The sequence below is a fragment of the Hyperoodon ampullatus genome (assembly GCF_949752795.1).
Source record: "Hyperoodon ampullatus genome assembly, chromosome: 3".
Taxonomy (NCBI): domain Eukaryota; kingdom Metazoa; phylum Chordata; class Mammalia; order Artiodactyla; family Ziphiidae; genus Hyperoodon; species Hyperoodon ampullatus.
This window is the reverse complement of record NC_136916.1, coordinates 101,679,000-101,692,665: the sequence shown is the minus strand read 5'-3', so window position 1 is coordinate 101,692,665 and position 13,666 is coordinate 101,679,000. Positions and strand designations below refer to the sequence as shown.

Genomic DNA, 13,666 nt, shown 5'->3' with positions numbered 1-13,666 from the left:
TTTGTTAGAAGACTTTTCTTCTGGATGACATTACAGGAAATGGGAAACCTTAATAGTGTGTCTTCCTACCCAAGGCAGTAAACAAAGTTCACTTGCCTTCCAACTCAAGGCAGCAGTCTAAGTGTATATGTACTTCCACACTATCAACTGCCTCTGTCACCCTCGTCTTATGCAAAGAGAGCCATGATATTAAGGCATATTTCACTTGAAATTAATGCTTATCATCTATTATAGTCCACAGTGGTTACTGACATAGAATCAAAATATATATGAGTATGTGGGACTACATCACACATAATTTAGTCCAATAATAAAATCACATATGATTAACAAAACGTTTATTTAAATTACCTAATCCCCTCAAATTTAATAATGCTTGTTTTACTGTTTACATTAATAAAATGAATATTCAGAAGACAAAAAAAGGCTATAATATAAAATTAGTATAGGCCACCTATACAAGAAGGCATCCATTTTGTATATTAAGACTTGGTTTTACTTTAAAATGACTAATTAGGAATTTACATCATTCAATTCAGTATTTAGCAAAATATACATTGTACCATGCCCCAGTACTCCCAGGTGCATGGCAAAGAAAGAAAAGATTGACTTAGAAATGAAAACAATAAATATGTGCAGATCCACCAGTGCTCACCTGGGAGAAAAGATGGCCATCCTCTTCTCTACGAACAAGATTGGAAAGGTAACAGTGAACCAAAAGGTGGGAGTCATCCAGGATGGTATTAAACCAGCGTCTTGTGGGGAGTAGGGCCTAGAGAAAATAATCCCCACAGCAATAAGTCTGCATGCTCTCCCAGCTACAGGTGAAGTCTACTGATACATAGTGCAGAAGTATTAATCACATACAAAGTACCCTCAGCCCCCCAAAAGACACTCTGCACAAAGTAAAGGGTCTGGTCCATGCTGTAAATAAATTCAGTGGTAATGTTTCTAAATAAAATCCAGCACTGGAAGAAATCTCAGATACCCTGGCCACCAGTTTTCAAACAAAATCCTATATGAAATCCCAATATGTATTGTGTGCAGGTTTAAAAATGGGGAAAAGGGAGTGGAAAACCCTAAATGGAGATCCCTTTCTCAGTTTCCTCTTCCCATATCATTCTATGACAGTCAGAAAGACAATACTGAGAAACTATGACAATCACAGTTTGGAAACCACTAATCTAGTCAAATACCCTCATGTTAAAGGGGAGGTTACTGAGATCGTCAGATTATAGTTACTGGCAGAGCTGGAATCTCAATGAAGATCTCATGAATGACTGCTAGTCCAATACTCTAATCCTCATGTCTAGAAAACACCCTAGCTCTCCTGATAAGGAACGAACAGAAAGGATTTTCTTTCAATTTCCTGCATTAAAGAGGGAGAGGAAAGGAAAGGAAATGAATTCAATCTGAACTATACCAACTCTGCATCTGAACTTTGTATCAAAATCTTGTACCTAGTAGCATGAAATCTTTTTTAAAAATCTTAATTTTAAAAATTGACTATAGCAAGCAGCTATATCTTTCTTCATCAATAATATTAGGCACATTTAGAAAAGTGAGATTATTAAAGAGATGGCCATAAATCTATAACTTCAGCCCTTTTTAAAACTCTACGTAGGGGTATTAAATATGACACAAAATAAATTGCCATTGCTGGACTCATGTTTAATAACTATACTAAATAATGTTTTTTATACAAATGCAGCCATTTGACAGTCATCTGAAAACTTCAAGGGTCAATCACTTTTGACTTTCTTCTCTATGAGACATTTTGAAATAGGTACAAACAAACTAAGGCCAGTTTGAGGTGATAAAGAAATATTTCATATATAGTCATAGGCTTAATCTTAGCCTCCTTAATGATTATGTAACAGAAAAGTCACTGCACACTTCTTACCTCTAGATCAATCATAAGTTCAATAAATCTTTCACAGTAATGAACTTTGTCCATAGTGACAGGTTCTAGACATAACAGAGAAAACATGTTAAAACTTTCTTACTTAGGGCGTTTTATGGTACTATATCTTAAAATTGGCAGTTATTTAGTTATTTAAACAAGGTTATTTGTCTCATTCATCAGGATTGGACTAACTATAGTTCAGAGCACAGACCTCACATATATTTCAAAAAGGGCAGGCCTTACCCTTACAGTAAGCTCTGTAAATATGAGAAAATGAAAAATGTACCTTAGATGAGAGACACATTTTAAAAATCAGACGTGCAAAAATATTTTTAAAGTGTTAATTTTTAAAAATCTGTACCAAGTGATTAGATGTTGAAAAAACTTGAATAGAAAAACTAGAAAGGCAGTTTTATCTCAGTTATTGACCTACTTTCCTTATTTTCTTCACATATTAAACATCTAGAACTTCTTTCATATGCATAAACACATACATGTATGTGTACCTATATACACACAAAGATATATATATATGTATCTTTAAAATGCACAGAAAATGGGTGGGGAAGATACAAAACAAACTAATTAAAGGGACAATTTTTATGACTTTTCACTGTACATGTATTAACTTTGACATTAAAATGTCAATGACACAGAGCAATAAAATATTTTTAAAATCACTATCTTGTGTTATTCATGAGCATTAATGTACTATTTTTAAAAACATTTTTGTTTTTAAAAGAATTACAACTTTGTGACATGACATGCTTTCAGATTACAAATGTCTTTTTTTTCTAATGTCAGAAAATGTTCTGCTATTTTACCAGCTGAAACCAACCTGACAAGACTGTTTCAATTGCAAAGGAGATAATTTCAGGGTCCCCACGCTAAGGACTCCCAGCAGCAAATAAACCAGTGCTAGACCTGTAGAAGGCATCCTACAAATGCTTAAATAAATCCACTCTTTTACTTGTAGCATACAGGAAAATAGAAGGCTTTATGTGAAGAAAGAAATATGAATACTTTTGTAACTAACACATGCCCATAATCCAAACCCTAAAATAACATAACTATAGAATTTCACAGCTGGAAAAGACCTCAGAGAACATCTGTACTAGCTCTTCATTTTCCAGGTAAGAAACTGAGGACCAGAGGAAAATGACTTGATAAAAGTATAGAACAAAGTAATGGCTGGTTACAACTGGAATCCAGGTTTTCTGAGACATAGTCTAGGTCACACAGCCACTAAAACTAAAGAATTTAAAGGAGCGACTTTTATTTTTTTATTTTTATTTTTTTATTTTTTCTGCTTTATAACAAATTTAATCAGTTATACATATACATATGTTCCCATATCCCCTCCCTTTTGCATCTCCCTCCCACCCTCCCTATCCCACCCCTCCAGGCGGTCACAAAGCACCGAGCTGATCTCCCTGTGCTATGCGGCTGCTTCCCACTAGCTATCTACCTTACGTTTGGTAGTGTATATATGTCCAAAGGAGCGACTTTTAAATTAAATCCATTCAAATCGGTCCTCTGTTGTATCTTTTGTTCCTTATTACTGTCAAAGGAAAATAATTTTGTCCAAAATTTTAAAAGTGAACAAGAGCTGTATTTGTATTTTTATTTATTGCTTGAGAAAATTACTGGCAATGGCCTATTTAAAATTAGAACGTGATGCTTGGTACTCAATTTCTGAGTTCTGGTGGATAAAACAGCATATTTTTACACTAAGTGGCCCTACTAGGCATAATTCTTCAGAGCTGAAGCCCTGTTATTTCAGTTTCAGACATCAATATATCCTTATTGTTTGCTTTTTATGTGTATTGTGTATTTTTCCTTTCTTCTGATAGCAGTCCTGACATCTCAGACCATCCTACACAGATTTCCTTTATAACAACTGATATGGACAGGTTGTCTGTAATGATCCTGTAAAATGAAACTACACACAATCTATTTTACTCTTTTATAAATTAGTTTTCTGTTTCCTAACTATATATTCTATCTGTTTTTATGCCCTCTCTGAACTGGCACACTATTTTCATCACCTTGTTGGTTCCTTTGCCAGAAAGTTAACAAATTTTGATTAAAGCTCAAGATCAATCTAAGAAATTTTGTTTTCTGACAATATATTATGACAATGGCAACAGTTAGTAGTTTATAGGATGTTAAAATCACTGCAGGTCCTATATTGTTGTATTTACTTGACTTTCAAACCTTTGTATGTGACATCAATTTTTTTTTTTTTTGGCCACGCTGCGTGGCTTGTGGGATCTTAGCTCCCCGACCAGGGATCAAACCCAGGCCCACGGCAGTGAAAGCACTGAGTCCTACACACTGGACCATGAAGGAATTCCCAAGATGACATCAATTTTTATGACCCTAATTGTTACAGACATTACTGGTCCTCATTATTACTATTTGTGCCAAGGAAACCAAACCTAAGTCCTCTTTCCAGGTTTAAGGTTCTTAACTGAAATATTTAAATACACAAATATTAAGTGACATAGATTACAAGCATATGACAATTTTTTCTTTATACTGATGCTGGTAGTAATACTGATATTATGCCCCAAATCAGGTACCATAAATTAGCATTTATAGCATTAGTATCTACTCATCACTGAATTACAGGTGTGATTTTCGGTTGTAAACTATTACTGGGGGGGAGGGCGGCAACATTTATAAGTAAATAATTGTTGTATTTCAGTTTAAACAAAGCTACAATCTGATTCATATATATGCTATAATCTCTGGTGCATATAAATATGGTACACCTACAGCATTGTTCTTAGATTATATTCCAGTTAGAAAATAAAATATTAACAACCAATGACATATCATACATAGCATATATAAATGCTTATAAAGATCTTGTGAACCCAGAATAATGTAATTAGCTCTTCCTAGTACATAGGTCTCACACTCACTCACACACACACACACACACACATCTATCTATATATAGTAAAATTATGATATATTTTGAAATTTATACTCTACATAGCATATATTTATATTTGTTTCATCAATAAATGGAGGCCACGATGGAGGAAAATCCTACCCATCTCATCTTGTAGCTCATATCTCAAAATAATTCTCCTCTTCCCCTCCTAACAATATTTGATATTGCTTGAAAGCACTACTCAGCAAACTGTAAATGCCATGTAGATAGGGTCTGTGAGTGTCTTGTTCACCATGTCCCAGAACCTGGTTCAGGACCTGTGGCTTATAAGCAAGCTCCAAAAATAAATAAATGAACATTTTTAATAACCATGCTGGTGCCCTTAAATACATGAATTTCTAAGGCAGCCACGATACTCAGACTGGTAACTTATTTGACAAGGGAAGGACGTAACCTCTTGTCAATATAATTTAAAATCACTCTGAGAGCAGTTTTTAGACTAAAGATTAGTAAATACTATACGGGCATCTAAATGGTAACTTCACAAATGAGCTGAGAAGAGGAAGACAGTTACCAGAAAGTGGAACTGATTTCAGCACAGAGATAAACTTCTGGATGAGTTGTGAAAGAAATCTTCTTTCTTGATAGGCTCTAAAATCAGAGAGAAAACAAACAGTGACCAAATTATTTTTGAGAAATAATTATTTCAAAAGTAAAATTTAAATGCTGAACAGCCTTTCTTACACTGTTCAAAATGTTACTTTTCTCTCTGAAATCAGGACCATAATTTAAACACATAGCTTCTTCTTTGAATGTAAATACAGCAGTACATGAAGAAAAGAAGAGCCTCATTACTGGCCTAATAAACCAGCCAAGAAACCATCTCTATCTTCTTACTGTAAAAGTTTTCACTTGTGATTTAAAGGTCAGGACTAGAAGTTTTCAAAATTTCATTTACAGTCTGCTCTTGAAACATAAAATATCTAACATTTAAGTATGTAGTTAAAATGAGATAAGCAATTACATACTTTACTATGTTTAAACTATTAAACATAAGAGTATTATGATGTATAAAAATTAAATGTTAATTTAAAAAACAACTTTTTACTCATTACTAATTTAAGATGCACTATGTACCAACTAATCAAAAAACAATCATAAGGTACTGGATGGCTACAACTGATTATGCCAGTCCTGGTGGAAATAAAAAGGAGGAGAATGACTAAAATATACTTGAAATGACAAGTCATAAAATATAATTAATAGCACAAGCCACCAATTAATAAAACTGGCTGACATTAACTGAGCACTTACTGTGCCAGGATGTGAGCTGTGTTAAGTACATCATACAAAATAGTCCCATACTGACGACAGTCCTACGAAACAGGTACTATTGTCTTGATTTCACACTGAGGCTCAAGGAGGTGCAGTAACGTGCCCAAAGTTACATGGCAGGTGAGTGTGAAACCTAGTTAAGTCTGATTGTAGAACCTATACTCTGAACAACTATACATAGTCTAATCATTATGAAAATACCTGATGTTAAGACACACAGTCTGTTTTAGGAGTTCAGAAGAAGAAAGCACTGTGGCCTAAAGTAGTTGGTGTGGAAGAGCATTTAGAAGGTTACCCTTCAATTAAGTGGAGTAGAGTGGAAAGGGTAGTTAGGGAAGGAATGTTTACAAAACAACGAATAGTCTATCGATTTGGAATTAAATCATATTGAGGTAACGGCAAGAGACAGTTTAAAATTTTTGGAAGTAGTCAAATAATGCAAAGATATCATGTAATTAGCCCAATCAAGAGGCTATTGGTTAGAAAGATACCATGGAAGAGATGAGACTGGAGTTCGAAGTTAATGAAAGGATATTCCTATTCTGACCCTAATATCCTGTCCTTATAGCTCTCGCTTCCTTACTCCCAAACTTGTTTCTCTGATATCCAGCTTTTTTCAGTTCTTCTCATTTTCAGTAATCACCAGCATAACTCCAAGCTTCACTTCTTTTTGTCCTCAACCCTCTTTTCATAGGTTACATACTCACTACATAATCTCACTCATACTCATGACTTCAATTACTATCTACAGGTGTATACAGACTACTCTCCTAAGTGGAGGAAAAAATACAGTCAGAAGAAGTTATCATAGGCCCAAGGGAAGCGAGTCCCAAGCATATAAGCAGAGGGAAAAAACAGTGAGTGGAAAAGAGCACTTAAAGATGAAGAAAGAAAAAGGATCACTGCTGGAAGAGTCAGAGAGTAAATAAGGCAAGAGCACATTTGACCAGCTAGCCTCAAAGAGAGAGAGGAATAAATCTCTTAGAGTATACAGATTCTTCCCATGTCATACTAACAGCACTTTGTTTGATGAAATAAATGCTTGCTACTAGACTTTTATCCAATTGGTAATAATTACTATGAAAATACCCTGCAACCCTCATCTGCTTCCTTAATCGTTATACTTATTTTTCTCCTTAGCATGGACCACCATATAATATACCATATAATTCATCTGTTATTTGCTGCCTTCCCCAACTAGAATGTAAGCTCCACAAGAGCAGGAATTACTTTCCATTTTCTTCTCTGCCACAACCCCTATACCTATAATAGTACTCAGCAAAATAATAAACACTCAATATTTATGGAATGAATGAACTGTGTATAAAATGGAGTGTATTAGTCATTGTTAAGAGTGCAGGAGTAAGAAAAAGAAAGATAAGTTGGAATGATAGCCTGCAGATTGTGGAGAAAATTGAGAACCATCCATGACAGAGACTATGATGGACAACAAGCAAGGGGAAGACCCAGTGATACACTTATGACTGGAGCAGAGATAAGGGAAAGGAGAAAAACGTGGTGAAGTTTTGGCTTCTCCCTTGGACCTTTGAGAAAAATATTCCTATGACAGTTTAAGTGCTTCTTAATCATTTATTTGGTTCAGCAGTATGTAAAGGAAAAAACAAATCAAGTCAGCAATATCTAAGACTCACAACCCAGCATAAGAAACCAACATGGAACAAAGCTTTGGCAACATACTGTTCTCTTGCTTCTGGATCCATCTTTTCATCATTCTTTTTAATCAAGTTCCAGAATTTTCTTAGTTTAGGTGTCTTTTTTAATTCTAATTCCAATCGTGCCTGAAAGAGTGATGTGACATTAAATCATCAGTAACCCCAAAGCTTACAAGGATAAAGATTAGATCAACTATTAGGTAGTTTTCTAATGTATGGATATAATATAGAGCAATGGGATAAAACCAGAAAGCAACATGACAAAACCTGAAAACTAAGAAACAAATACCTATATTTTAAAGAACTGTTCAATTCTGACACTTGTTAATAGAAAAAAATAAGACAAAAGAAACTGCCTTTTCTAGTCAAGATTTTAAGCTCAATAATAAATTTTTTTCTTATTTCTAAAATTAAGGACTTCAATTTGAAAAATATGAGCATTAACATTTAGGAGCATTAAAGTTCAAAAAAAGGGTCTGAAACAATGAACATAAAACAGCTACCACAATAAGGAAATGTCCACACCACCACATTCTTTCTTACCACACTTATCTATTTTTAACTTAGTATTAATTATTTATACGTGCCTGTTTTCACCTTCATCAACTGGTACCTATGAATGAGCTTGCATATCTGGGCGTCTACAAAATCACCCAAGAGCAGGAAATGGAATTCTGAATACAGTATTATACTGAAATTTGATAGTTTTAACTTTATTCCCTAAGATCTGTTAATTTGATACTGGCACATATTATCCAACGAGAATTTGATGAGAAAAATGAAGTTGCTAATACTAAACATAATTCTGATCTTCTCCTATAGCTGTATGTACATTCCAATCAAGGAAAATAAAAAATTCAAGTCTGTATTTAGTCTCATCCAAAGACATATATACGAGTAATAATATTTTACTAAATTAACTCCTCTCTGAGCACAATAGATATTACCTTATTTCACCTTACAATAATGAAATCAGGTGAAACGTATGCTAGCTTACATATAAAAACTTTAAAACGGAAAAAACTACATCTATGATAAGTTAATGCATAGTAAATTAGACAAATTTTGTAAGCAGGAAAGGGGATTTTTAGCTACCATTTTATATCCGTATTAAAGCTACACAGTCTAAAACCACATGTTCCACTCATAAATATATGTAAGTTTCTGAAATTAGATACTTACAGGCTGTAAGCCCATCCACATTGGGAGGGAGATAAGCTGCTGTACTTGACTCCGTATCAAGTCTACTTCCTGTTTAAAGCATGAAGAAACCAAGTTTATAAACACACCAGCACTTTAACCTAAGTCTTTACATAAAGCGCGTACTGTCTTTTTAAGTCTTGGGGGAAAACATGCTATCAGTACTTTCAAATTAATGATATTTTATTATTAAGAAGTTCAATACTTTTTAAAAAAGATACAGTCAAGCCTCATTATTTGTAGATTCCACATTTGTGAATTCATCCACTTGAAAAAATGTATTTGTAATCCCCAGTTCAATATTCCTGATGCTTTTGCTGTCATTCATTGTCAGCACAGAGCAGAGAAAAATGTGAGCTGCCCAACACACACATTTCCAGCTGAGGCTGGACAAGGTGATGCTCTGCCTTCTTGCTTCAGCTCTCATATTATACACTAGCATATTTTTTTGGTCTATTTAGTGCTACTTTTTCACATTATTGTGTTTTTTGTTGGTGATTTTGCTATTTAAAATGGCCCCAAGCACAGGACTGAAGTGTCGTCCAGTGTTCCTGGGCATTAGAAGGCTGCGATGTGCCTTACAGAGGAAATATGTGTGTTAGATAAGGTTTATTCTAAGTTACAGCACTGTTGACCACGAGTTCAATGTTAATGAATCAACAACATATATTACGTAAGGTGACTTTAAACAGAAACACATAAAACAGTTAGACGCTGATCAGTTTGTTGTGACCGGAGGCTTGCATAAACCTAACCCTGTATCTTCCCCAAGAGCAATGGTTCAGTTATAGCTAATTCAGTGTTCGCAGCTACTTTATAGAGCGTAGCTACCTCAAATAATGAGAACTGATGGTAAGCTGAAAAAAACAAAGTATTTCAATAATAAGCTAGCTTTTAAGTTAATTAAACCTAGCACCAATCTACTAATACTAATTAAATCTTGGTTTTGTTCAATTGCTGACAAGGAATCACATCTATTTATATTTGCTTTTTTAAATTTAATAAATGTTAAAGAGATAATAGTGACATATCATAAATCTTTTTCTTATGTCTTTACAAGATCCATGTGAGGTACTACATGGAAATAGATAATAATCATCCATCTACCAAGACTGTTTTCAGGGAAAGAAAAAACCCCGTGCATTCTCCTGTATGGGTCTAAATGCACTATCAATTCAGAAGCACCTATCTTTAAATAAATAGGTATATACCTTCAGATAACCACAGGAGAGAAGCACGAACGAAATAGTAATTATGGTAAATATTTATTTTTCAGAAGATAATCCTATGAAGAATGAAAAGTGTCATACACAACCCAAGAGACTTTCAAAGATCATCCATAACCACCCCTAAACAGTCAACTAAAAACATAACTCTCCTGCTGACCTGCCAGCTTATGCATGAAGTATGCCTGAGAAGTAATGAAACCATGTTTTTGTGTATAGCTTACACACACAGATCTCATTACTCAGTGTTCATATTAGACTCTTTGTTGCTCTACGTCTGGAGAACTTCAGTTTTTATTATCATTTTACTTAGAGGCTAGATAGAGAAAAGGAGGGATCAAGTCTAAATCTATTAAAAAGCAAACAGATCTTATAAAAAGATTTTACTGAGAAGGGGCTGAAATCAAGCTGTTAGCATTATCCTCATTCCCCACTACTATGAAGAGTTGGCTACAGAGGTAATCTCATCTACATTCAACTGAAAAGAACAAGAAAACTTGAACGTTTCCCCAAAAGATAAAGTAAAATTACCAAACTATTGAAGCAATGATCAAGAAAAAGCAATAAGACTGTCTGTTCATGGAGTGAAAATTCACCATCAGTTTCAGCTAATGCCGCTTTCAAGATACACTTGAAAAAGAATGGGAAGTCATCTGGCTTCTTCTTAAAAGTCTGAAAAGAAAAATAAAAATTCATTTTGAAATGGCTTGCTCACCTCTTTTCCTCCTTTAAGCAAACACTGGTAGACTTTTTAGTAGTCCATTAACAATACCTAATAATTACAAAAAGATTATTTGCTTTCTTATTAACGGTAGCAAGTCAAATATAGGTTTCTGGCAGGACTATGTGAGAGTTGCACAAACGTTCAGCTAATAAAATAATGGCTTCAATTCCTTTATTTTTTCTTCAAGGATTAGGCTGGTAATTAGCTTAGGCTTTGTTTTCTTATTAAAGATCTAAAGTGTTTTAACTCTTCTAATTTAAACAAAAGAAACAACACCTTTAGCAAAAACTAAAGTCTTCCCACTCTAATCTCAAAGACAGCCTTTCCTTTATATTGTCTCTTTACTCTTAACATATAATGTTAAAAAAAAAAAAGGTAAATAATGTAAATATGTTCAAGCCTCTCTGTGATCTACCTCCCCACCTAGTTTCTTTCTGTTACCTCTCCCTTCTTTCATAGGCATGTGCTCCAAATGTGTGGCCTGCACTAGCTGTTTTCACTTACTTCTCTACAACAGGTTTCCACCCACAGCACTCCCTTAAGTTGTTACAGCTGTCAAGCCCAAAGGACTCTTACCAACACTCAACCCCCTTTCAATGTGCTGAAGGCTCCTCCTCCTTTGTCACTTTACAGACCAGTGTTCCTAGGGTTCTAGCCTCATTCTTCTTTTCCCCCTCCCATTACTTCAACTACCATATGCTAATGATTCTAAATACACATTTTCAGTCCAGGTTTCTCTAGACCCTTAGATTCCTTTGTCTACTAGACAATTTCACCGAGATATTCCAAAAGCAATTTAAACTCAGTAAGTCCAAAACTCAATTCAATAATTTTGTACCCTCCAAAGTATTCCTCAACCCTCTTCTACCTATCTTGATAAATGGCACTCTCATCTTTTACATTCAGTTGCCCAAGCCTGGAAGGTTATTGGAAATAATACCTCTCCCCGCTAAAGCTACTTCAGTTATCAGGTCCCATCAATTCTATTTTCCAAATCTGTGTGTAACTTCTTCTCTTTATCTGTACTATCTTTTCTCTGTTTCAAGCTCTAATCACCAAAGTGGTCTTTATAACATGCAAACTGATCAAGTCATTCTCTGCCTTCCCTTTCCCTTCCTTTGGTAGTTCGAAGCAACTTCAAGAAATCCCTAAGATGTCTCAATAAGACACAAGGCCCTTAGTTTACTCTGGGTTCTAATCTGCCATACGATGGTAGTCACTTATTGAATATTTGAGTGAAGTGTCTATGGTTTTATCTTAAAGAATGTTAACACCTTTTCATTTTGGAGACTATCCCCTCAAAAAAGATGTCAAATATCCATGCCTTTCCTTCATTTAAAAAAGTCTGACTGGAGGGGAAGAAACTCTTTCGATGAGCTGACCATTTCATGGTGGCCAAAGAAAGCCAAGATTTTGGACCTCTACTAGCTGATCAAGCCTCTACTACTGTAGCACAAAGAGAAAATGTCAGTCAATTAGAAATGTCAAAAAGGGAAAACAGATCCCAAATCAGAGACAAAGAGAAAATTGAAATTACAATATATCTGTCTCGACTTTGGAAACACTATTCACATAAAACTACAAATATATACTCCCTGCTGTGAAACAAGGCACTGAAAAATATTATCTCATTTGAGCATTATCTATTTGTGCTACTTAATATAAATTTTACTTTATCTGATGTAAAAGTCTTTATAACTCATGCCACTCTGTTTTAAGTTCAAAGCAGAAAAATAACTCCACATTCATAATTTTTCAATTCACAGTAAATTAGCTTAAAGAAAGTATTGAAACCGAAAGAAATCTTATATTATTTTTCATACATCCATTCTTTTTCTCAAAATTTAATTTATTATTGGATAAAGTTCTGTTCTAAAAACATTACTTATTATTGGCAAAAAGTCTGCTACTTCGTAATGGCTTAAGTGACCAAAGTAAGAAAGCTATGAAGTAATTTAAATCTGTTACCTCCCATGCAGGGACATTTTCTCTGAACTTCTCATTCACCATACAGCAGATTGACATTAAATAGGCTTTGCTGGACACTTCTGGAGAATAATTCATCCAGAGGTAATTTTCAAGATACTGGCTGTGGAAGAATGAAAAGTCATAGAATATTTCATTAGTTACCACCACTTCTTTGTAATATATCACTCCCCTGAAAAAGCTTAATTATTTATAACTTTTTGAAAATCTATACTTATAGTTTGAGAATCCTTCACAAATTTACCTATAATGTAGGTCAGTGCTACCAACTACAAACATATGTAGCAAATGTGGCTGTGGAGAATGACAGCCTTATACTTTCAAAGAGGGAGACCTCAAAGGTTATTGACATATATAATTATCACCATTAGAGCACTGGATAGTCCCTTATCTAGGGCATTTCGTGGAGTAAAAAATAAAAATATCTGACAAATATCAGCTCTAAAATGAAATGGTATGATGGGCAGCTTCACAGATAAATGTATCTGAGAAATTAACATGAACTCACATCAGGACCAAATGATTTCTGGAAACTAAGAGACTTAATCAAAAAGAGGATTTGTTACTTAATTTACAAGGTATTCAACATAAGTCAGTTTTCAAGGTAACTGGCATTTCCCCCTCAAGATGCCAAAATTATTATTCTGAGACTTTGGTGAAAATATTCCTAAACAAAGTAAGTATTTCTGATTTCTAAAACAAAGCTTAGCC

The 13,666-nt window shown here is 34.4% G+C and overlaps 1 protein-coding gene across 1 annotated transcript in view; it reads right to left on the bottom strand.

Moving 5' to 3' along the window:
* The window catches only part of AQR (aquarius intron-binding spliceosomal factor), a gene marked incomplete at its 5' end in the record, with an annotated part of 104,275 nt that overhangs the window by 76,014 nt on the left and 14,595 nt on the right, over positions 1-13,666 (bottom strand). Inside the window, 7 exons of the mRNA XM_079700477.1 lie at positions 656-772; positions 1,904-1,968; positions 5,386-5,462; positions 7,845-7,945; positions 9,002-9,070; positions 10,777-10,917; positions 12,938-13,058. Of these exons, the coding sequence (XP_079556603.1) occupies positions 656-772; positions 1,904-1,968; positions 5,386-5,462; positions 7,845-7,945; positions 9,002-9,070; positions 10,777-10,917; positions 12,938-13,058 (691 nt within the window). The remainder of the gene's footprint in view (positions 1-655; positions 773-1,903; positions 1,969-5,385; positions 5,463-7,844; positions 7,946-9,001; positions 9,071-10,776; positions 10,918-12,937; positions 13,059-13,666) is intronic.